At 39.6% G+C, this 24,609-nt stretch overlaps 1 protein-coding gene across 1 annotated transcript in view; it reads right to left on the bottom strand.

Moving 5' to 3' along the window:
• The window catches only part of LOC124771267 (molybdenum cofactor biosynthesis protein 1-like), a gene marked incomplete at its 5' end in the record, with an annotated part of 46,543 nt that extends 26,687 nt beyond the window's left edge, over positions 1–19,856 (bottom strand). Inside the window, 2 exons of the mRNA XM_047249298.1 lie at positions 3,916–4,030; positions 19,636–19,856. Coding sequence (XP_047105254.1) covers positions 3,916–4,030; positions 19,636–19,856 — 336 coding nt within the window. The remainder of the gene's footprint in view (positions 1–3,915; positions 4,031–19,635) is intronic.
• Between the last annotated feature and the right edge of the window lie 4,753 nt (positions 19,857–24,609).

Raw genomic sequence — 24,609 nt, 5'->3', positions numbered from 1 at the left:
AATACTGTTGTAGTTAATCAATCATGTTGTCTGTCAGCCTGCTTCTTATGGTCTTACCACCTGAAAATTTCTTGTCTCTCAAACTTTGTTTCAACTTCCTCAATCTGGTACCCATCCTCTTCTGGACATGACAAACACATTCCATTTCTGTGATAAGCTTCTCACCATAAGGCTGAGTGGCTACTACACTGTTATATGCATTTGAGTCTGCCTAACCTAAGAACTTAGTGTAACACACTCCCCTTTAGTTTACAGATCGATTATAAATTTCAACAGCTGCACAGGCCTCCGTACGACTAGTTGTCCTTCATAATTTCTGTCACAGATATGCCCTTCTTCATTCCCTGATTTATACTTATAACAATATTTGGTTAAAATTTGGAAATCTATTAGCTTTCCAGTATCCACACTGGTCACTGTAGCAACAGAATTCTTAGAACTGCAGCTGCACTTCTACCAAGTGCCCCAAAAGCTACTGATATGTCAATCATACCATCGTTTATTTCAGCAGCTTCATTTGCAGCACCCTTAATTGATTCACATGCAGCAGATTTCACAGCAGCTCCAATAAATCCTGCATACTTGTCCATTTTACAAAGTGGGCGTGGCATATACATCACGACACACATTGTTTCTGCTGCAGTGTGTCCTTTGCCAATAGCTCTCAATCCATAAAACCACCTAATATTTATTTTAAAATAATTATCTTTACACTTATCAGAACTCCAAAATGAATGAGTATATTTACAACTGGCAGAATTAATGATAAGTTTCCTGGCTTGTCCATTTGATACCTCAATGTCTTCATGTAAACTAACTGGCCCTCCACAAACATACAGCACACACATTCACATAACATCCCTATTAGGATGTGTAAATGTATCAGAATATAACCTAACCTACCGTTTGCATGAGGTTTGTTTTGAGATAACTGTGTTATCACTATGTTTTATTTTAATCTTCGAAGCACTAATGGGTGTTTCTCTAGATACTCATGAATTTGCCAGTATTTCATTGTCTGTAACTTCACACACCACATGCTGAATACAATGTTTCTCTTTATTCAAAATTTTATTACCATGAAACCCACATTTCTTAAAAACACTTCATTTTGGAGTCATACTTTTTGAGAGATTTACCAGTCTATTCGTCACTTTTCCTCGGAAAAACGTTAGCACTTCAATATACAAAGCATGTTTATACTATGAAAAGATACGATACTATTTTTGACAGTGCTACCAATACAAACACATAATTTAACCTTTATAACACAGCAATCCACAGCTTTCTACAGGGTCGTCCATTGATAGTGACCAGGCCAAATAAGCATCAAATGAAAAAACTACAAAGAACAAAATTCGTCTAGCTTGAAGGGAGAAACCAGATGGCGCTATGGTTGGCCTGCTAGATGGCGCTGCCATAGGTCAAACTCATATCAACTGCATTTTTTAAAAATAGGAACCCCCATTTTTTATTACATATTCATGTAGTACGTAAAGAAATATGAATGTTTTAGCTGGACCACTTTTTTCGCTTTGTGATAGATGGGGCTGTAATAGTCAAAAATGGTTCAAATGGCTCTGAGCACTATGGGACTTAACTTCTGAGGTCATCAGTCCCCTAGAACTTAGAAATACTTAAACCTAACTAACCTAAGGACATCACACACATCCATGCCTGAGGCAGGATTCGAACCTGCGACCGTAGCGGTCGCACGTTTCCAGACTGTAGTGCCTAGCACCGCTCGGCCACTCTGGCCAGCTGCTGTAATAGTCACAAACATATAAGTATGTGGTATCACATAACATTCCGCCAGTGCGGACGGTATTTGCTTCGTGATACATTACCCGTGTTAAAATGGACCGTTTACCAATTGCGGAAAAGGTCGATATCGTGTTGATGTATGGTTATTGTGATCAAAATGCCCAAGGGGCGTGTGCTATGTATGCTGCTCGGTATCCTGGACGACATCATCGAAGTGTCCGGACCATTCGCCCGATAGTTACATTATTTAAGGAAACAGGAAGTGTCCAGCCACATGTGAAACACCAACCACGACCTGCAACAAAAGATGATGATGCCCTAGTAGGTGTTTTAGCTGCTGGGGCAGCTAATCCACACATCAGTAGCAGACAAATTGCGCAAGAATTGGGAATCTCAAAAACGTCGGTGTTGAGAATGCTACATCAACATCGATTGCACCCGTACCATATTTCTATGCACCAGGAATTGCATGGCGATGACTTTGAACGTCATGTACAGTTCTGCCACAGGGCACAAGAGAAATTACAGGACGATGAAAGATTTTTTGCATGCGTTCTATTTAGCGATGAAGCATCATTCACCAACAGCGGTAACCTAAACCGCAATAATATGCACTATTGGCCAACGGAAAATCTACGATGGCAGCAACAAGTGGAACAGCAGCGACCTTGGCAGGTTAATGTATGGTGTGGCATTAAGGGAGGAAGGATAATTGGCCCCCATTTTATCGATGGCAATCTAAATGGTGCAATGTATGCTGATTGCCTGCGTAACGTTCTACCAATGTTACTACAAGATGTTTCACTGCATGACAGAATGGCGATGTACTTCCAACATGATGGATGTCCGGCACATAGATTGCGTGCGGTTGAAGCATTATTGAATAGCATATTTCATGACAGGTGGATTGGTCGTCAAAGCACCATACCATGGTCCGCACGTGCACCGGATCTGACGTCCCCAGATTTCTTTCTGTGGGGAAAGTTGAAGGATATTTGCTATTGTGATCCACCGACAATGCCTGACAACATGCGTCAGTGCATTGTCAATGCATGTGCGAACATTACGGAAGGCGAACTACTCACTGTTGAGAGGAATGTCATTACACGTATTGCCAAAGGCATTGAGGTTGACAGACATCATTTTAAGCATTGATTGCATTAATGTGGTATTCACAGGTAATCACGCCGTAACAGCATGGGTTCTTAGAAATGATAAGTTCACAAAGGTACATGTATCACACTGGAACAACCGAAATAAAATGTTCAAATGTACCTACGTTCTGTATTTTAATTTAAAAAACCTACCTGTTACCAACTGTTCGTCTAAAATTATGAGCCATATGTTTGTGACTATTACAGCGCCATCTATCACAAAGCGAAAAAAGTGGTCCAACTAAAACATTCCTATTTCTTTACGTATTACACGAATACGTAATAAAAAATGGGGTTCCTATTTTAAAAAACACAGTTGATATCAGTTTGAGCTATGGCAGTGCCTTATAGCAGGCCAACCATTGCGCCAGCTGGTTTCTCCCTTCCAGCTAGACAAATTTCGTTCTTTGTAGTTTTTTCGTTTGACACTTATTTCGTGAGACATTTGGCCCAGTCATGATCAATGGACTACCCTGTATATAAAAAATTACCGATTTTATTAGGTCTCGAAATAATGCATGTAAAAATTTTAACATTTTCAACTGGTGTAGATTATATTTTAGAAAATAAAATAAAATACTTCCCACGCAAGTTTATAAGTAATATACATATCATTTTTTTGGAAAATTGCAAATTTTATAATCAGATAAAAACCCGAAAAAGTGAACAAGAATGTTTTCCCCTTCTAACTCCCCTTAAAGTTACAGAAATGTGCAAGCTTTTGGAGCCAGTGGCTTCTTCTTCTGGCAGAAACAATGAAGGGGAAGGAAAAGGGAAGAAAGAAAAGGCTTGTCAAGGTTTAGGAAATAGGGAGAGTTGCAGAAAAGCTACAGAGAAACCCAAGCCAGGACAGACTTACTGAATGGGATGAGAAATATATAACTAAACCAGTCCATCTCTCATACCACCAGCAGATGTGAAGTAGTCTTGTGATTGGTAGTAAGTCATAAACATTAAATTATTTTCAATGTATGTTCATATGTAATACTGCACGTACCTTTGAGGTATCATTGGGCCCATTGGGAAGAGGATCAAAATTAGGCCACTGCTTTCTAATTATTTGGAGCATTTCATTAAATGAGACCATCTTCCCATCATTCCATTTGTTGCCGCTGAAAGGCATGTACTCGATAAATCTTACGTCAACATTACTCTCTTTTGTTAACTACACAAAACTGCACACTTCATCTTCATTAAAACCTCGCATTACAACACAATTTATCTGTGGAAGAAAGACACCATTAAAAACTTGGTATCAGATAAAGCATGGTTTAAACAGAGTTTGAAAGACTCTATAGATGAATATCTTAACAGTGGCTGTTAGGCCAGCTTAAATAAGAATGTCTGTTAGATTTCAGTTCTGAGAGCACTTTGTCATAACAGTCAAGATTATGTACTTTTTGTTTGATAAATTTATTAATAGTGCATAACAATGTTTCAGTCTGACAGCGTATCAATTCTGAAAATATTAGCTGTTCCAGTTTGTATTGTATTCACCTAGTTTGACAATCTCCTGACAAATGATCAGGGTATTCAAATGTTTTATATTTTTTATGTTATACTTTCTGGCATGTTACTCACCCATGAGAATCATCTCATGTTTTGGGTCTTGGAACAAAAGCTGAATCTAATCTAATCTGACCTACAAAATAATGGTTCTACAAGTCTGTTGTTATATTTGTATACCTCACTGATTCTGTTAAATTAATCTTTTTCTCTTTTTTTAGAGAATGTCTGAATTTATCTTAGCATGCCAAGCTGTTAACCTTCTTAACAATTTACGAAAATTAAACTACATACATCTCCAATCTTTTTCCCCACTCCAACGCACACATCTTTTGCTGAAGGTATTATTTTAACTATTACATTCAATTAAGAAGCTTTCTTGAAACTGTGCTGCCATTTGTGAAACAAAGTTAAAAGTGTTCTCAAGATAAAAGGTCTTCACAAAAGGAGCATTTAGTATCTGTGCAGGTGGTAATACTGACAGCCTTCATATAAACAAGCCCAAATGGTAGAACATCCTGCTTTACTCATACACGCAATGGCAGAAAAAAGGAAAAGAGCACACCTTTCATTCAAGCATTGAATATATAAACTGATGAGACAAAACACTATGACCTCCTGTTTGATAATGTGTTTGTCCACTGTTGGAACACAATACAGCAGTGATTTTGTGTGGGACAAGTTCAACAAATTTCAGGTATGTTCCCAGCATTATGTGAGGTATGTTCCCAGCATTATGCAGCACCGCATGTCTAAGCACAGGTCATGTAATTCCCATAAATTGGAGATCAGTGGTTTCTGGGTGCAGAACTGGTATCTGATAGCATCGCAGATGTATTCCATCAGATTCAGAAGGGATGAATTTGATTCTGGCCTCGTGACACTGAAAGTCATATTGTTGAAACATGTCACCTTCATTAGGGACAGGGTTGCGGACAGTGCACAATAATGTTCACACAGAACAAAGCTGTTATGGAGCCTTCAGTTACTACCACAGGACCCACAGAAGACCAGGTGAATGTCCTCCATAGCATAATATTGCTCCCACTGGCCTACGTCTGTAGCAAAGTGCACCTTTCAAGCACCAATTCACTCTGTTGACAGTGTATGTGCACAAAACCGCCAAGCAGGTGTAATCCGAAACATGAATGATTCAACCAGATGACACATTTCTATTGATTCACTGCCCAATCTCATTGCTCCCGAGCCACAGAAATTGTAATTCAACAGTGTTGTCAACATGGGAACATACAGGGGTTGTCTGCAGCAGAGCCCTATGTTTAACAATGTGCAATGAATGGTGTGCTCTGAAATACTCGTGCTTCCACCAGCACTGTGTCATCAGACCTGCCACAGAAATTAGCTTTCTCAGCCGAATGTCATCTTTTTTAAAGGAACCATCCCAGCATTTGTCTTAAATCATTTAGGGAAATCGAGGAAAAGCCAAATTTTGGTGGCCCGATGGGACTCGGGTCCGTTGTCCTCTCGAAGGCAAGTCCACTGTCTGACCACTGTGGTGGCATGACCTAGTCTTAATTAAGCCAGAAAATCCTGGGAAATGCTGACATACTTATTGATTTAAGATATAACAATTTAAAACAATCCTTTCATGAATTTCACTACAATTTTCTGCTCTTTTGAAAAAAAATTTCTTTCGACTGTTTGATATTGTTTAGTATGTTTAAATAATGATGGCAGTCTCTATAAAAGAGCAGTTTGACTTTTAAGTTTAGTTATAGTGTTTTAAACTACATCCTTCACCTATTTGTCCACCCAGAAGTGCTATAGGATATAACTTGAAGACTATGGTGAGGTGGTGGGGGACAGTCATGTGTTGAGAAGGTGGTGCTGCCAGAAATAAAGTGTGACACTGCATACAGGGAGAATAAATATACTCTATTCCATATTCATTTACAATCTAATTCTGGCCCCCATATGGTTTTGCTTTTCTCCAATAAGAAAAAAGAAATTGTCAGCAACTGTCTTTATAAGGTCTTAAAAGGAAACAAACAATAGAAAATCTAGGCTGGAATAATGACCATATTATAAAAAAGATACATTGCTATTCACAGTATACAGGAGATGTTAGGTCACAGACAAGCACAACAAAAAGACTACTAAACACGTAAGCTTTCGATCAGAAAGTCTTCTTCCAAAGTGGACAAAACACACACACACACACACACACACATACACACACACACACACACACACACACACACACACACACACACACACGACCGTTGTTTCTCCCATGATGCGCAGTTGCTCCCAGTCTGGCCCTAGCAGCCAGAGACAGTGGTCATGTATGTGTGATCTGCATTTGCGCGCATGTGTGTGTGTGTGTGTGTGTGTGTGTGTGTGTATGTGCATTACTTCTGCAAACCTTTCAGAAAGGACACGGTATGCACTTCATTCAGCAAGATGAGTAATAAACAATATTAGCAATACTGCATCAAACTTGTTCACTTTCATCTTTGGATTAAACATTCGATTTCAGAGAGTACAAAATTTGGCAGAATCAAATTTTGGGGATATGTGGAACTAGGACAATGGCATATTTTTCACCCATTCAACAAACTAAGCACTGCTGATTGCTACTTTTATTGTGTCTGCTGCTGCAATGCATATATGAAACTGTAAGTGCAGCATCTATGATGGAATAAAATGTTATACAAATGAAACAAACTCTCGTTGAGAACATGTTCTATCATACACAGTCTATTATTTTGTTCCTTTTGATCATTATCAAAGAAAGCAGCAGTGTAAGTAACAAGAAATAGTAGTCTCTTGCCATTGTTTCGCTAATGAGACGATTTCTCTCTCTTTTCTTCTTTCACAAAGAAAAAGGAGCCACAATTGCACTTTGTGTGCCAGTTACTTTCCAATACATTGGCACCAGCTGATCTTATTTAAGAATACTCAACTTTCGTAGCCATACAGCACGTCCTTTGCTTCCTGGCCTAAATCCAAGTTAACTCCCAGCCCCCCTGCTTCCCCCCCCCCCCCCCCCCCCCCACACACGCCACTCATCCCTCTCTCCCCCCCCCCCCCAAATCAGCTAGTTGTGTGCTGTTATCTCACGTCACACCCCAGTCTATGAGTGCCCAGCTGTCTGTCGCCTGACCCCTCTACCTGCACCCCTAGCTAGCCCACAGATGGCTCCCCACCCTCCCACGAGCCACTAAATGCTTCCCTCCAAACCCCTCCCATCTCTCTCCATCTCTCACATTGCCTCAACCCACCCCATCCTACCCCACTCCAAAGCCCCACCTCACTCCAGAACACTCACCGTGAGCCAGTAAAGAGCTGGCAGTTGAGCGACCACAGCATTAGGAGACATGCATGCGCATGTGAGAATGTGTGTGTGTGTGTGTGTGTGTGTGTGTGTGTGTGTGTGTGTGTGTGCGTGTGTGAGTGTGCGCGCACGCGTGCGCGCGCGCACACGTTTTCCCTACAGCTAGAAAAAGAAAGTGCATTCTGGAAGCTCGCCAAGCAACGTACCTTTGTTTGGAAGGTAGAAGACGAGGTACTGGTGGAAGTAAAGCTGTGAGGACGGGTCGTGAGTCGTGCATGGATAGCTCAGATGGTAGAGCACTTGCCCACGAACGGCAAAGGTCCCAAGTTCGACTCTTGGTCCGGCACACAGTGTTAATCTGCCAGGAAGTTTCATATCAGTGCACACTCCACTGCACAGTGAAAATCTCATTCTACATACCTTTTGTTCGTGTGCCTATCGATGAGACAGTGCTTCTGCCTTTTGGTGAGCCATCTCCTTTATTCCTAAATAATTCGTAATTTTCAACAGAAACCTTCCATACGTTATTATTGCATCCTACATTACAGTATGCAATTTCCACAATATGTGGTCATCTGTGAATATAATGGGGGTAACAACTGTAGGAGACCAAAAACTGACTGCAGTAAGCAAGTTCAAGTTACTGTACGCTGCAGTAGTTATGCAGAGGTGAAGAGGGTCACACAGGATAGGCTAGCATGGGCAACTCCATGAAACCAATCTTCAGATGGAAGATCACAACAATAAAAACATTTGATTCAGCATACACCAGACTCCAAACAGCGTACACAACCTGTATGCTCAGAAACACAGAAAATCATATTGGTTCCATCAGCAGGAAACTTCAGCCAGTAATTGATATGGAACACTGTGGCGATTTTGTTCATTAATAAAACCCAAAACTGGGGAGTAATAAGAGAGTATTGTTTAACTTCTTATCAACCTGGTTACCAAAATACATATTAAGAAGACTGGTAAAGTGTTATTTTAAAGGGGTCACTCCAAAGCACCACGAAAGTATTTGAGCAATGTATAACATTAAAGAATCTGTGCGCAATATTGAAAGCCTATCTACATTATCTATATCTGCATGACTAGTCTGTAATTCACAATTAAATGCTGGCAGAGGGTTCAGAGAACCACCCTCAACCTATTTATCTACCATTCCACTCCCCTACAGCATTTGAGGAAAACCAAACACTTCAATATTTCCGTACAAGCTCTGATTTCTCTTATTTTATTACAAGATCATTTCTCTCTATATAAGAGGGCTCTAAAAAAATATTTTCACATTCGGAGGAGAAAGTTGATGATTGAAATTTTAAGAACCTGCTCCAGCAAAATGCTTTTGCTTTAATGACTGCCACCCCAATTCACATGCGATATCTGTGGCATGCACTTTCCTGTTTCCCAATAAAACAAAATGAGCTGCCCTTCTTTGAACTTTTAAATTATGTCCTCTGTCAGTCCTATCTGGTAAGGATCCCACACCATGCAGAATACTCCAAAAGAGGACAGACAAGTATAGTTGTAGATAGTCTCTTTAGTAATCCTAATCTTCTAAATGTTTTCCTATTAAATCACAGTCTTTTGTTTGCTTTCCCACCGCATTATCTATGTGAGCATTCCAATTTAAGTTATTTGTAAATGTAATTCCTAAGTATTCAGTAGACTTCACAGCCTTTAGATCTGCGTGAATTATCATGTAACCAAAATTTAGTAGATGCCTTTTACTACTCATGCGGATGACATAACAATTTTTATTATTTAAGGTCAGTTACCACTTTTTGCATCATATGGATAGGTAGCCTAAATCATTTTGCAGTTCATTTTGATCATCTGATCACTTTACAAGACAGTAAATGATTTGCAAGACTGTAAATGATGGCATCATCTAAGAGGACTGCTCAGATTCTCTCTTAAATTGTTAATGTAGATCAGCAACAGCAGGTGGTCTATAACACTTCCTTGAGGAATGTCAGATATCACTTCTGTTTTACTTGACGATTTTCCATCAATTACTATGAACTGTGACCTTTCTGACAGGAAACCACACATCCAGTTGCACAACTGAGACAATACGCCATATGATTAGAAAATGCTTGTGAGGAACTGTTTCAAAAAGTCTTCTGGAAATCTACAAATATGGAATCAATTTGAGATCCCCAGTTGACAGCACTTATTACTTTGTGTGACTAAAGAGCTAGCTGTGTTTTAAAAGGTCGATATTTCTGAATCTATCTTGGCTATTTATCAATGAATCATTATCTTTGAGATAATTCATAATATTCAAACACAATATATGTTCCAAAATCCTAATGCAAATCAACATTAGTGATATGAGTCTGTTATTTAGTAGATTACTCCTCTTTTCTTTCTTGAGCATTGGTGTGACCTGAGCAACTTTTCAGTCTCTAGGTATGGATCTTTATCAAATGAGTGGCTATATATGATTTCTAATGGAGCTATTGTATCAGCATTCTCTGAAAGACCATAACTGCTTTATGACACTGAGGAGAGCTACTACTAAGTTACTCACAGTTGCAGTTGTTCTTGATTTGAATACTGCAATATTTACTTTGTTGTCTTTGGTGAAGAAATTTCAGAAATCCGTGTTTACTAACCCTGCTTTAGTAGCACTGTCATCAGTAACATTATCACAGCTATTGCGCAGTGAAGGTATTGGTTGTGTCTTGCCATTGGTGTACTACACATGCAACCAGAACCTCTTTGGATTTTCTTCCAGATTTCAAAACGAAGTTTCACTATGGGAACTATTAAACACATCTTGCACTGAAACCCACCCTAAGTTTCGAGCTTCAGTAAAACATCGCTAATCTTGGAGATTTTGCATTCTTTTAAACTTTGACATGCTTTTTTTCATTGCTTCTGCAGCTGAGTTTTGACATATTTTGTGCACCATCCTTTTAATTTATTTGGTATCCTTTCAATTTATTTGGTATATATCTCTTAATTGATGTTGATACTATTTATCTGAATTTAAACCATGTCTGATCTACTCTTACATAGTCAGACTTGAAGGAGTAGAGACTTAGTAGAGGCCGTCTCCTTGGAAGGCATCAAGTTAATTTTTATCTGCTTTCTCATTAAATGCCCTATTGTGTAGGGCTGAAAATTAATAGAGATAAGGCAAACAGAATGTGCAAAGTAAGTGGAAATTACTCATCTCTTCCCCGATTACAGTGCAATAGAAGATACTACAAGATGTTGACAGATTTCCATATCTCGGTAGCTTTATATGTAATAATGAGGTCACAGATGCAGAAATCACCAGCAGAACTGGAAAATCAGTCCATATGGCAATTAGGTCTGTAATATGTCAACAAAGCTTTGACTGTACTCCTTTATCGTTTATATGTGTGAGACTTGGAAAATGTCAGTTAAATCAGCACACAGTCTCCATATTTTTCACCAACAATGCTAGAGATGAATTCTGAAGATGTTAACCCAACCAAGTTACAAACGATGGAGTGCTGAGAATACGACATCTAGACAGCCTGCACAAAATTATTGTTGAAAGAAGACTGAAGATTGCAGGTTATGTTCTATGCATGTAAGGTGGAAGAATCCCAAAATCAACACTGTTGTGGAAATCAATGGACAGATACAGATGTACAGGAAGACCTTTTAACACCTGGAACTTTTGCAATGAATCTTCAATGCATGGACTCAAACTTGGAGGAAGGTGAGAACTTGGCAGCTGATCGAGTGAACTAGTGGAAACCAGTTCCTTGTATGGTACACAGCAAATCTGAGTAGGTTAGTAAGTAAGTAATTAAGTAAAGAAAGTACAACTGGGGATTTTGCAAAATTGTTGGATGATCGATATTATTGTCTAGATTTGACACTGTTGGACTTCTACCTTTTCCTTGATGTGTATTCTTCAAATTGTGAGTTTTATGAGAAAGCTGATAGGTACTTACCAATCAACATTCCCTCACACGAACTGACATTGTCTCTTTGTAAATTCTACTGTGCTAACAATTATCTACTGAGAATCCTCGACTAGGTCTCCGCAGCTCAAATGAGCCAGTTTCTTTTAAATTTCTGTCTTTGGCTATAATTGTCTTCCAAGTATGGTGACACAACGTCCTGTCGTGAAACTTCTGCCTTTACACTTGTTTACTTTTCTAGACACTGCCTTTTTCTACACTGTGCACTAAATACACTATGTGAGTAACGCCCAATCTCCAACAACCAATCGCGAACTGTAAACAGTTGTAAACTCTACCAGGGCACATAACAAACAATTAACATTTGTGTTTTAGTGTTCTAAGCTGTGAGGTCATCAGCGGACAAATAATTTTAGTACCTATTCCTGGACAGCTGGAGTGGCCGTGCGGTTCTAGGTGCTACAGTCTGGAACCAAGTGACCGCTACGTTCGCAGGTTCAAATCCTGCCTCCGGCATGGATGTGTGTGATGTCCTTAGGTTAGTTAGGTTTAATTAGTTCTAAGTTCTAGGCGACTGATGACCTCAGAAGTTAAGTCGCATAGTGCTCAGAGCCATTTGAACCTATTCCTGACGTGCTGTTGTTTGGAACAACAACTGACATGATCCAAAATATTACTTTCTTTTATTATAGCTTCACTTGTATTTTGTCTAATGATTACTAATTTCAGTATCAAATTCCATCATCAAGCCACTATATGATCAGAAAGCATAGTGTTTCGTTAAAATATTGTTTAATAAACAGATTACCATTATATCATCATTCCTTAAAGTAATGTCCAAAGTGAAAGGACAGATGATTAATTTTGAGTGTATACAAAAGTCAGAGTGCTGAACTGGATATGAAAGAAGGAAAACCAGAAGGGCAGTGAGAGACGGGTGCCTTCTATCACCTTACTTCCATAATATGTTCATCAAGGAAGTAATAACAACAACAAAGAAAAGATGACAAGAATCAAAAGGTAATTTCTGGAATACTCCAAGGAAATGTGATAAGACCATTACATTTACAATGTATATAAGTGATCCAGTAGAAAGTGTCAGAGGCTCCTTAATATTGTTCACAGATACTACATTTGTCCATCAGAAAGTAGCAACAACAGAAGACAGTATCAATTTGCACAATGACCTGCAGAGGATTGGTGAATGATGCAGGCTCTGGCAGTTGACCCTGCACACAAATAAATGTAACATATCACACACACACACACACACAGGAAAAGAAATCCAATACTGTACAACTACACTATTAATGACAAATTGCTGGAAACAGAATCTACCATAAAATATCTAGAAGTAACTATCCAGAGCAACCTTAAAGTGGAATGACCACATAAAACAGCAATAGAAAAGCAGATGCCAGACTAAGATTCACAGGAAGAATCTTAAGTGAATGTAAATTACCCCTGTGTCCTTACCCAGTAGGACTGACAGAAGAGAGAAAGAAGATCCAACGAAGTGTGGAGTGTTTTGTCACAGGATCATTTAGTCACTGTGAGATCATTACAGAGATGCTCAGCAACACCAGTGGTAGATGCCATAAGAGAGCAGTTGTGCATCACGGAAAGATTTACTACCCAAATTTCGAGAGAGTAGTTTCTGAGAAGAGTCTGACAACATAATAGTTTCTCTCATATACAATTCACGAAATGATCACGAAAAGAAAATTTGAGAAGATAGAGATAATACAGAAGCGTACTGACAGTCACTCTTCCCAAGCACTGTTCACAAGTGGAACAAGGCAGAGGGGATCAGTTGGTGGCATGAGACGTACCCCCTGCCACACACAGTTAGGTGGTTTTTGGAGCATGATGTCGATATGGAAACTGAATTGCATGCATATACACTGCAGATTGACGACATCGCAATAGTAAATCAGAGTAGGAACTAAATAAAATGTTTCAGGCCTTAAATCAAGAAGTGGTAAAACTAAAGCTAAAAATGAATACAAAGAAGACAAAAGTTATGGCTACAGACAAGAAAGGAGCTGGAAGTAGGACTGACACAAGAACAGGCAATGAGCAACTCAAGAAAGGAACTGAAATTCACTATCTCAGTAGCATTTTGCAAGAAAACAATCAATATTTCAAGGCATTCAAGAAAAGAAAAGCACAGGTGAAGAGTTCCTTCCAAAATAAGAAGAAGCTGCAACTGAATAAACATATCAGCTTCCACATTAAGAAAATATTTGTAAAGACCTTTGTGTGGAGTGTTCTGACACACAGATGCAAAATCTGTACATTAGAAAAGCCAAAGGAAGCTCACCTCAAACCTCCTGAAATGTGGTTCTGGAGGAGAAGTACAAGAACTAGCTGCATTGACAGAAAAATTAAAGGAAATAGGAGAGAAGAAAGAACCACTGAAATTTATGGGCCAGGGCAAAGCAAAATACACTGGACACTTAACTGGAGATGATAATCTTTTAAAACACATTTCTGAAGGCAAGATCGTAGGTAAGAAAACAAGGGGATGACTGAGAACATCCTACTTAAACAATATGATCAATGAATGGGATTTTCTTCACACATGGAGATGAAGACAACTGCTGAAGAGAGGAAGCTGTGGCTGCAGAGACAAGGTTCAACCTTTTGGAAGAGTAAGGACAAACTAATACAAAATATGAGTCTGCATGGTAGCTACATATGGAATAAATGACAACTTCTTGTGTGCAGTCATCAAGTCACTTACCCCAGTAGGTGTCTTATCTACTAAAAGTAAAGGTCACTGTTGTGCTTTCAATAGATGTGAACTGCACCCTGAAAATGGTATGTCTAGTTTGCAGTTGTACAGAAGCTTTTTATTTTGCAAAATGGTTCAAATGGCTGTAAGCAGTATGGGACTTAACGTCTGAGGTCATCAGTCCCCAGACTTAGAACTACTTAAACCTAACTAACCTAAGGACATCCCTGCCTGAGGCAGGATTCGAACCCGCGACCGTAGCAGCAGCACGGTTCCGGACTGAAGTGCCTAGAACCGCTTGGCCACAGTGGTCAGCTTTTATTCTGCAAAGAAATTTTTGATAATAAGATGAACTGATGCTGGTACTTGCTACTGAAACCAGTAGTACTTAGACACAACAAAAGTGTGACTACAGAATTAAGAATAATTTTTCCAAACAATCGAGTATTTTTTCAAAACAACACCACAATAGAGGAAACTTATTTTAAACTAAAGACACAATAGAAAAAAAGAGAAACTGTAAAGATCTTGAGTCTCATAAGACTCTCTTGGGAGGAAAATATAAGATATTTAATTGGTAAACTTGCAAGGCATACTTTTTTATGTTGTATAAACTATGAAACTGTTAGCATCGTCAGCTAAAATTTACTTCTTCTGTCGTAATATACCTTCCTTCACTTACAGCTGCAGTGTGGAGACAGGGGTGAGGGTGGGAGCGGTGATGGGGGCGAGGGTGAGGGCGTACTGCTTTAAAATGGTGATTCTTGTATTGCTATTCTTAACAACAGATTTATATCTTTTGCTTATGAAAGTCTGCATAAGATGACAGCTGCACTAGTAATACCTTCACAGGGTCGTATTCAAGTTGCAAGGCTAGATCTATGCCAGCCATGACACGCTCCCAGCCTTTCCTCATCGTGATCTGGTTGTAGCGTTGGGACTGCAGGGTGTCTAAGCTGATGTTCAGACCGTCAAGCCCTGCCCTCTGCAAGGCAACCAGCTGTCTTGTCAACATGAGGCCATCGGTTGTCATTAAGACACTTTCGAGATCTTTTATTTTCTTCAAGGCACCTGTGAAACAGCAAATTATTCTAAAGAAACTGAAACAAATAATTTGTAACATTGCTGCTGCATATGAAACAAACCTCCAGGTGATAAATTGAAAATACAAATTCCTTAAAAGTTAACTGTACATTTGCCCTAATACAAAGAGATAAGAAGGGTTAATAAACTGAATTGAAGAATGCAAGTTAAGATAGCAATGAAAAAATAATTAGAGGCATGAGATCACCTACTGCAACAGGGAAATGGGAATCAATATGAACCATTACCCAGCTACTGTCAACTGATTCCATGTCTCCATGCACACTGTATAAACCACTGTGGGTTGTACGACAAAGCACATTGTTGTACCACACATTATGGTTTTTCCCCATTCAATGCTCATGTGGAGTGTGGGAAGAATGATTCTTTAAATGGTTCTGTGCATGCTGTAATTAATCTTGCCTTCATGGTCCCTATAGGAGTGATACATATGCGGTTATTATATAATCCCAAAATACCTCACTTAATACAGGTTCCTGAAATTTCATAAGTTGGGTTTTGTCATATATTTGGCGTCTATCTTCACTTGTCTGGCATTTCCAATTTTTAGTAGCTTCTTGATGCTCTCCCATGCATCAAATAAATCTATGATCAATCATGCTACACTATTTTGTATACATTCAATGTCTGCCATTAGCCTTATTTGTTATGGGTCATACTTAAGCAATATTCTAGAATGGGCCACACAAGTATTTTGTAAGCAATGTCCTCTATAGACTGATTACATTTTCCAGTATCTTACCAATGAATTGAAGTCTGCATTCTGCTTTGCCTACAAGTGAGTCTATGTCACCATTTCATTTCATCCAGATATTTGTATGAGTTGACTAATTAAAACTGTGATTATTTGATAATGTAGTCATACAATACTGTCTTTTATTTGTTTTGTGATGTGCTCCAATTTACATTTCTGAAAACTTAAACTCAGTTGCCTATCTTTGGACCAATTTGAAATGTTATGATCTGACTCAAATTTGTGCAGATTTTTTTCAGGCAATAATTCATTATAGACAACTCTATCATCCAGGAAAAGTATGAGGCTCCTTATAATATCGTCTTCCAGAACATTAAGGTACAACATTAATGTAATGGTATAAATTACTATAACTGTATAAATAAGTTTATAAGTGTGTAAAAAACATTGAACTATTTGTTACAACAAAACATTGTACTGGTATACTCAGCAAGATGTTAAATCAGCAGATAGCTACATTTTATGTTCAACATTTTGTGTACAGCATATATGCTGGAAAGGATTTATACCCAAATTAAATAAATCTGAAGAAATGGTAGGGTGTCTCTGGAAAAAAAATCCATAAAAACTCATACAGTCCAATTTGCTATTATGTCACTGTTACTGAAATATAATACAAAGTAACTGAATTCGATGAACATTCTCAGAGTGCAATATGCCTCAGAGTGAAATGCACAGTAATGTCAACATTATTTTTCATGGCTATGTTTGTGAAAATGGATGAAAGCAAACCACACATTTTGTTCTCAATCTGCGGAAGCATTATGCACTGTGAAACACTGTACTGCTGTTCTACATAAAAGCTGTCTCATTGCCAACATCTTTCCCCTGCTGGCTGTTCTACACTTCTCATCACTGATTCAACATGTTGTAAGATATTTTATGCTGTATGACACCACAGTCCAATCTGGTTAGGATAGCATAAAAATAATATATGAATTTCAGTATTGAAACTGGAACAGAAGAACAGCTCTCATCACACTGGATATCAAATCGAGGTTGGATTACAGCCATGGGTACATCATTTCATGCTACTCAACTGTATGTCATATGTCAGAGTTCATCAACTGTAGTGGCTGGCGACTGGTGGCATAGCCATCTCTTGGCATCCAGTGAACAGACGTTCCACACAGGTGACAGATTTGAAGAAAATGCTGGATACGGCAACAGTGGAACACTCTCTGTATCGAGGTAGCTCAGTACAGCTCAGGTGATGTGTAGTCTTGCATTATCTTGTTAAAAGATAACGTCACGGAGCCCTTGAGAATAGGGCACAGCGATAGGCCTTAACAAAACACAAATGCAATGGCTGCTGTCCAAATTACTGGCTATGTGAACCAGAGGTTGTGACATGTATCCAGTTGCACCCCATACCATCACATCACATGCTGGACCCGCATGGGAATGACAGGTACAATCGGGCCAGGTCTGTTGGCATCAGAGCCTCCACACACGAGTACATCAATTGTGACGATGTTGCAGAACCGAGACTCATCTGATACGATGACACAGTGCCATTCCTGTGTCTGGCATTGTTGTCAGTTGCACCGCTGTCAGTTCACCTCTCTCTAGAGCTGCATTAAGGGCTTGACAGTCTGTGCTGCTCCAGATGCCATCACATTGTCTGTGTGGATACTTGTCTCACTGTATACAAGCCCACTTCCTGACTAAATGTACACAACTTCACTGCAGGATCACGTATGCATGAGCGAACACTTGTCTGCCCTCTCAGGTGCTAGTTGGGTGGCACTACTGAGGCCCTGCAAGGCATTTAGCATGGCCCTCCTGAACCTACCAGTTTTATGTTCGCACAAAATGAGATTCTGAGCAATGCAAGCAGCAATATAGTGAAACAATAAACCAGAGCCTCAGCAGACCATGAGCCTGCCACTGCCAAATCTGGAATGCTTATAAACATTTCTCCTTCTTCCATTATGCTTAACACGGTCTTCATGTAAACAACCAACACTGAAATAGAATTTCTGAATGAGAAACCTGCTCCATAAGCTTTTCTTGCATACAGAATATGCATGGGAGTGCTGAAAAGTAATGCCTCTGAATTTTTTATTCTGTTCTCAATATCGGTCGAGGTATGACACGTCACGCATATTACTTGGTCAACTTTCCCACTTCACTGACTCGTGGCACATCCCCCTCCCGCAAACAGATGGAGTCACAATAGGCAGCCCACTCTGACCAGAGATTGTGAATATGTTTACGGTGCACTTCGAGGAAGAGGCCCTGATGTCATCCAAATGGAAATCCATCTTCTTCTTCTTCTTCTTCTTCTTCTGTTATGTGGATAACACACTTGTCATCTGGCCTCATGGAAGAGACAAACTTCTTGACTTCTTTGTACATCTGAACTCCACACGCCACAAAATCAAATTCACTATGGAGACCAAAGAAGAAGGAAGACTACCATTCCTGCACATCATAGTCAGGAGAATAACGGACAGCACCCTGTGCCACAGCGTGTATCTGACTCTATAAAACACATAAACTCAGTTCTCCCTATGGCACTGTGAATAATTTCAATAACAAAAAGTGAGATGAATGTTGCAGCGTACATTTAATTTCCACTTTGGCTTTGCATTCAAGATTAGTCTTACCTGAGAGTGCAACATTACATCTTTGGTTAATTTAATTATATGTTCATTAGATTTTGGTTATAAGGCACGTTTTGCTGCCTAATGTTTCATCTCCAAATACTGGAAACAATCCATACAGGAAGAGGAGTATGTAAGACATTGGTGGACCAGGTTGGAAGAATCTGTGAATTTCAATACTCTGTAGAAGAGCTCAATCATTTGAAATTAACTTTCAGACCTTGTGGCTATTCTAACAGATATACATAAGGCACTACATTCTAAAATATTTGCATCTTTCACTGAAAAACAAGCAACTAGAGGAAAAGTTCTCTTGCCATTTGTAAAAACAGTCGCAGATCGCGACCTCCGAGTGCTATGAAGAGAAGGTATTGACGCAGTGCTTAAACCAAACTGAAGACCACAACAGCAGCCATACTCAAGTAAATTGCTATGTAGTAGTTTCAGTGAATTTGACAATGATGTGGCTGCTTTCATGGTGGCCCAGTCATATTGTGGGGTAGGGAATGCCAGTGACAGGGCTGGAATTGTAGGTGACAGATGGATTTTTGGCAAAGCCTTGTATCAATACCTCCTTAATTATTGAGCTGAAAAACTGTAAAAAACATTCATACAGCAAAATCACACAAAAAAATTTCCTATTTCTGCAGGTATTGTGCCTTCTGTTTCTTTTTCATTACAAAAACATATTGATTCAAGTTTATAAAGTCACAACTATGTCACTGTGATTTGTGTAACACACATTCTGGAACATGTTCCAGGAATGTCATGAAACAGACAGCTTTAAATACTTACTCTAGCTCATCTTTCAAGACTTGCATGCCAATAACAACACCATCTATCCAATCTGTTTTTATTTCACTTTCATGTAAAGATTTCTCCACAAAGGATATCATCTGCCATGTAGGCAGTGCAAGAGGAAATTCCACACTCACATTTGGGTAATCAAGTGGATTCTGTGTCTTGTCAGAACCAAGTACAATCAACCCAATTTCATCTTTACCACTGGTAAATATCTGGAAACATATTAAATAGTAAAAATAAGTTTTGTTTATAACAAGTTGTATACCAATAAAAACATCACACACAGATACTCTTTATAAAATTATTTAATTGGATAAATAAAAAATCTACTCACCAAACAGTGGCAGAACACACACATAAAAGACTGTTGTGATAGGCAAGCGTTTGGAGCCAGTGACTCCTTCTTCAGGCTGAAGGGTTGCAGGGGAAGCAAGAAGGGTGAAGGAAAAGGACTGGAGAGGTCTAAGAAAAGGGGTAGATTTCGAGAAAGTTACACACAACCGTGGGTCATGGGTGACTTACAGTACAGGATGATAAGGAAAGACTAATTGTTGGGTACTGCATCGGGCAAGATTCGGAAACCTGAGAGCTTAAAGGTGGAAGACAGGGTAATATGCAAGACAGAGATTACTACTAAAACTGTACATGAGTTAATAAGAGTGAGAAGCTAAGTTTATTGTATGCAACAGCTGTGGGAGGGGGCAGTGAAAATAGACGGGAAAGACAATGAAAGATGTAGAAAGCTAAAACGAAGTGAAGCAAAGAGTAATTACAGTGAAGAAAAGCTGAGACAGGAGAAATTAACGTAAATTAAGGCAAGGTGGGTGGTGAGAACCAAGGACACGTTGTAGTGCTAGTTCCCACCTGCGGAGTTCTGAGAAACTGGTGTCTGGCGGAAGAATCCAGGTGGCATGTGTGGTGAAACAAGTGCCGAGGTCACGTATGCCATGTTGTAGAGCATGCTCTGCAACAGGATATTGCGAGTTTCCAGTATATACACTATGCCTATGCCCATTTATCCTAACTGATAATTTGGTGGTAGTCATGCAGATGTAGAAAGCTGAACAGTGTTTACATAATAGCTGGTATATGGCATGTGTCGTTTCTATTTTTTGCCTGATCCGCAGTTCTGGGTGACTTTCCCAAAATCTACACTTTTTCCTGGAACTCTCCAGGCCTTTTCCTTTACCCTTCTTCCTTCCCCTTCAACGCTTCTGTCTGGAGGAGCCACAGGCTCCGAAAGCTTGCCAATCACAACAGTCTTTTATGTGTATGTTCTGCTGCCGCTTGGTGAGTAGATTTTTTATCGATTCAATTACATAATTTTATCAATAATTTATTGTTTATGTTGTTATAGTTACTCTTTATAACCTACTTAAAATACATCACGTACCCTCCTCTCCACAATTCTTCGAACACATAGTTTTGCCTTTTGTAAAAAATCACTGCGTTTCTGTATAACATACTTGGAGTCAAAGTGTCCAACATCTATTACAATTATAAACAGAAGAAAGAAAGCCATTGTATTTATTGGCAGTATTACGCAATCAAATATTTTGAAAGAGTTCCAGTGGTATAAATTTACAGTATCTTACAAATAAATATATACGTTTATTCTCTAAATCAATTCTTAGCAATATCATAATAGTATAAATTGCAGAATCAATATAGCCAATTTTAATGTAATGACTGCAATACAAATACAAAATAACAGCGGTAAGTTATAACAAATGAGAGAGAGAGAGAGAGAGAGAGAGAGAGAGAGAGAGAGAGGCATTTAGACAATGTTTCATTACAGTGTGAAACTTATTAGAATTAAAATGAAGCCATAGTGAATTATTACATTCCAAAAATAATAATTATTCTGTTCTTTCACCCCAAAATAATACTTTCATTAGGTAATATATACTTTTAATTTCAGAAATTTTTACAACAGCTCTGGACTTCACTGCCTCGATGAATTTATTACATGTGTCAATGAATGAGGGTTGATAACACTGCTTTAGTCATTCAATTGTTCGTCATGTGATATTCGCAATGTTCTTAATAACTTCTTATGTAAAGTTCCATCACAAAAAGATAAACTACGTAAGTTTTAAAAGTCACGAATCTTTAAACAACAACTTGAAAATGGGTATATCAGTATTTTGTATACATTCTAGCATTGCTAGATTTACTTTTAAATTTTAAAGTATATGAGCAGATTGAGCGACTTTCCATCCAGAAAATTTGCTGTTGGCAAGGCCTCACTACAAAGAAAAATGGTCTTTCCGGAGTCAAATGCAAAAAAAATTCATTAATTGTAAGTGATACAAACAGGTATTAAGCAACGGGCATATATATCGTTCTGCTTGACGAGAAAAAAAGTAGGTAGATGAAAGAGTAAATTGGGTGCAAGGATTGAACATAAACTCACCCAAATTGCAAAGGTTAAAAAAAAAAAAAAAAAAAAAAAAAAAAAAAAAAAAAAAAAAAAAAACAACAACAACAAGAGGGTCACTGCTCAAGAATTGAGAACTGCCCCCCCCCCCCTTCTTTTACAGGCTTGCTTTCACTTTTCAGATGAGACCATGTCCCGCATATGTGAAGAAAATAGCCAATATGTAAAGAGAATTACAGATAAAGAGTTTTCTAGAATGAGATTTTCGCTCTGCAGCATAGTGTGCACTGATATGAAACTTCCTGGCAGATTAAAACTGTGTGCTGGACCAAGACTCAAACTTGGTGATCGTAACCCCAGACCTGTGTTGCCGTTTTGGGAGGTAGATCTCGTATCTGGAAAGAGGAGATGACAGTTAGGGTACAATGGGCGAGCAGCTGCCATCAATTTTTGATGGTGCAGAACCCACAATAGTGGAACTGCTGCCTAGTCCAGAGGCACCTGTTACCAGTCTTACCCCACAATAGTGTATCGAATCCAGACGTAATGTCGAAGCTGATAAAAAGTCATATGAGAGATTCCTGTAATCTAGGTGTGACTGCACCAATGCTGCATACAGCCGTATCAAAGTAGAGTGGACCACACCGCGGTCGGTGTCGCTGAGGCATAGAAGAGCATTCAGGTGCGACCTACATGTCTGCTTCAGTTGACAAAGACGGGGAAGCCATGTCAACTAGGCATCAAAGACCGGTCCTAAAAAACACAACGACAGAAATGCATAACGTAGGTCATGGCAGCCAAAAAATGGATGCTATGAGTGAAAGCCCAGGATTGTGCTTGGTGTATTGCTCCCTGCATTCTGCCTCCAGCAATAGCCATCGCGGACGAACAAAAAAGATGGGGACACCATATGTCATGCAGCTGCCGCCAGATCATTGATAGCCACAAAAAGGAGAGCGACACTCAAAACAGAACCTTGTGCAAGCCCCTTCTCCTGCAGGGGGGGGATGCTACAGGAGGCACCAACCTGTACCCAAAAAGTGTGACATGGAAGAAAGTTCTGGATAAAAATCAGGAGTGGGCCATGGAGGCCCCACTCCTTTAAGGTGACAAGGATGTTATGGCACCATGTGGTATCATAAGATATATACGCAGATCAATGAAAACTGCAACAAGGAACTGATGTTGAGCAAAAGCTGTTCAGATAGCACACTTCAAGTGGACTAAATTATCTTCAGTAGAGCGCCCTTGGCGAAAAGCACCCTGGATCGAAGCCAAAGATCCGGGGATTCAAGGACACAATACAGCCGTCGACTAACCATATGTTCAAGTAACTTGCAGGACACTGAGTAAACAATCTGGACGACAGCTGTCCATTTGAAGAGGCAATTTATCTGATTTCAAAATTGGAATAACGGCATTTTCTCGCTACTGGGAAGAGACTTCTGCATTGCACCAGGGATGGTTAAAGAAAGGCCAGGTACACTGCTGGAAAAATTTGCAACACCAAAAAATAATTAATGTAGAGTAATGAAATACCAGGAATATATTTGTTGAGACAACGTATGTAAAGTGATTAATGTTGCAGGATCAGAGATCAATGTTGTCTTGTGACAGCCAGAGCGAGAGCACCAGCAGCAGCGAGTACTGTGTGTATAAAGCATTTATTTTGCATTTTGTTTACGACCTTCCACTAAGGAAGGGATTCTATTTGTGTTTATCTGCTCTGCATAGTAACTAACAGTTCTTGATAAAACTTTACGTAGTTTTCGTGTTAGATTTCTTAGTGTTTTCTTGATCGTTTAGAACAGAAAGCGCCCTAAAACCGTCTTTTGTTTGTTTCGCGGCCGTTAGCCACTAGTCACTTGAATCAGCAGTTGTCTTGTGACTGCCAGAGCGAGAGCACCAGCAGCAGCGAGTACTGTTTGTATAAAGTGTTTTTGTACTTATTTGCTGCACTTAGCTTTTAAATAGTTTTTCTGGGAAAACCTAGCGTAGTTTTCGCGTCTCGTATTTCAGTGAGTGTTTCTTGATTATCAGAGTAGCTCATCAGAAGATTATCTTGGGAATTTGTCACCGTATAGAGTAGGGTAAACATAGTCATGTGTAGGGACTGTGGTTGTTGTGAGCAGACGCAAGGAGAATTGGCCACTCTTCGGGGGCAGGTGGAGGCTTTGTCTGTTAGGTTCATCGAGCTCGAGGCGCAGGCGACGGCTCGTAGTGGCGTTGGGGCAACTGTGGTGAGACCTATGCCTACTTCGGTGGCCTTGGAATCACGTGGAACCCCTGATGTCGCTGCGTCTTCCGGCAGTGAGCATCTTACCGGTCAGCCATCACTCCAGGGTGAATGGCGGACAGTGGTGGGCTCGCGCGTGCCTGGCCGAAAGGCGAAGGTGGGATCTGGCCGCGTGGCAGCTGCCTTACCCCTTTCCAACAGGTACGGGGTGCTTCCTAGTGGTGATGACATCGTTTCCGAGCCACCACAGGATGCCTCGCCTGTTGGGCCAGTGGCCGATTCTCCGGCAAGGTCCCGACAGGCACAGAGGGCGGGCCTATTAGTTATAGGGAGCTCCAACGTTAGGCGG

Source organism: Schistocerca piceifrons, unplaced genomic scaffold (assembly GCF_021461385.2).
Source record: "Schistocerca piceifrons isolate TAMUIC-IGC-003096 unplaced genomic scaffold, iqSchPice1.1 HiC_scaffold_902, whole genome shotgun sequence".
Taxonomy (NCBI): domain Eukaryota; kingdom Metazoa; phylum Arthropoda; class Insecta; order Orthoptera; family Acrididae; genus Schistocerca; species Schistocerca piceifrons.
Note: the sequence above shows the minus strand (reverse complement) of the source record. Positions and strands in the feature narration are given on the sequence as shown.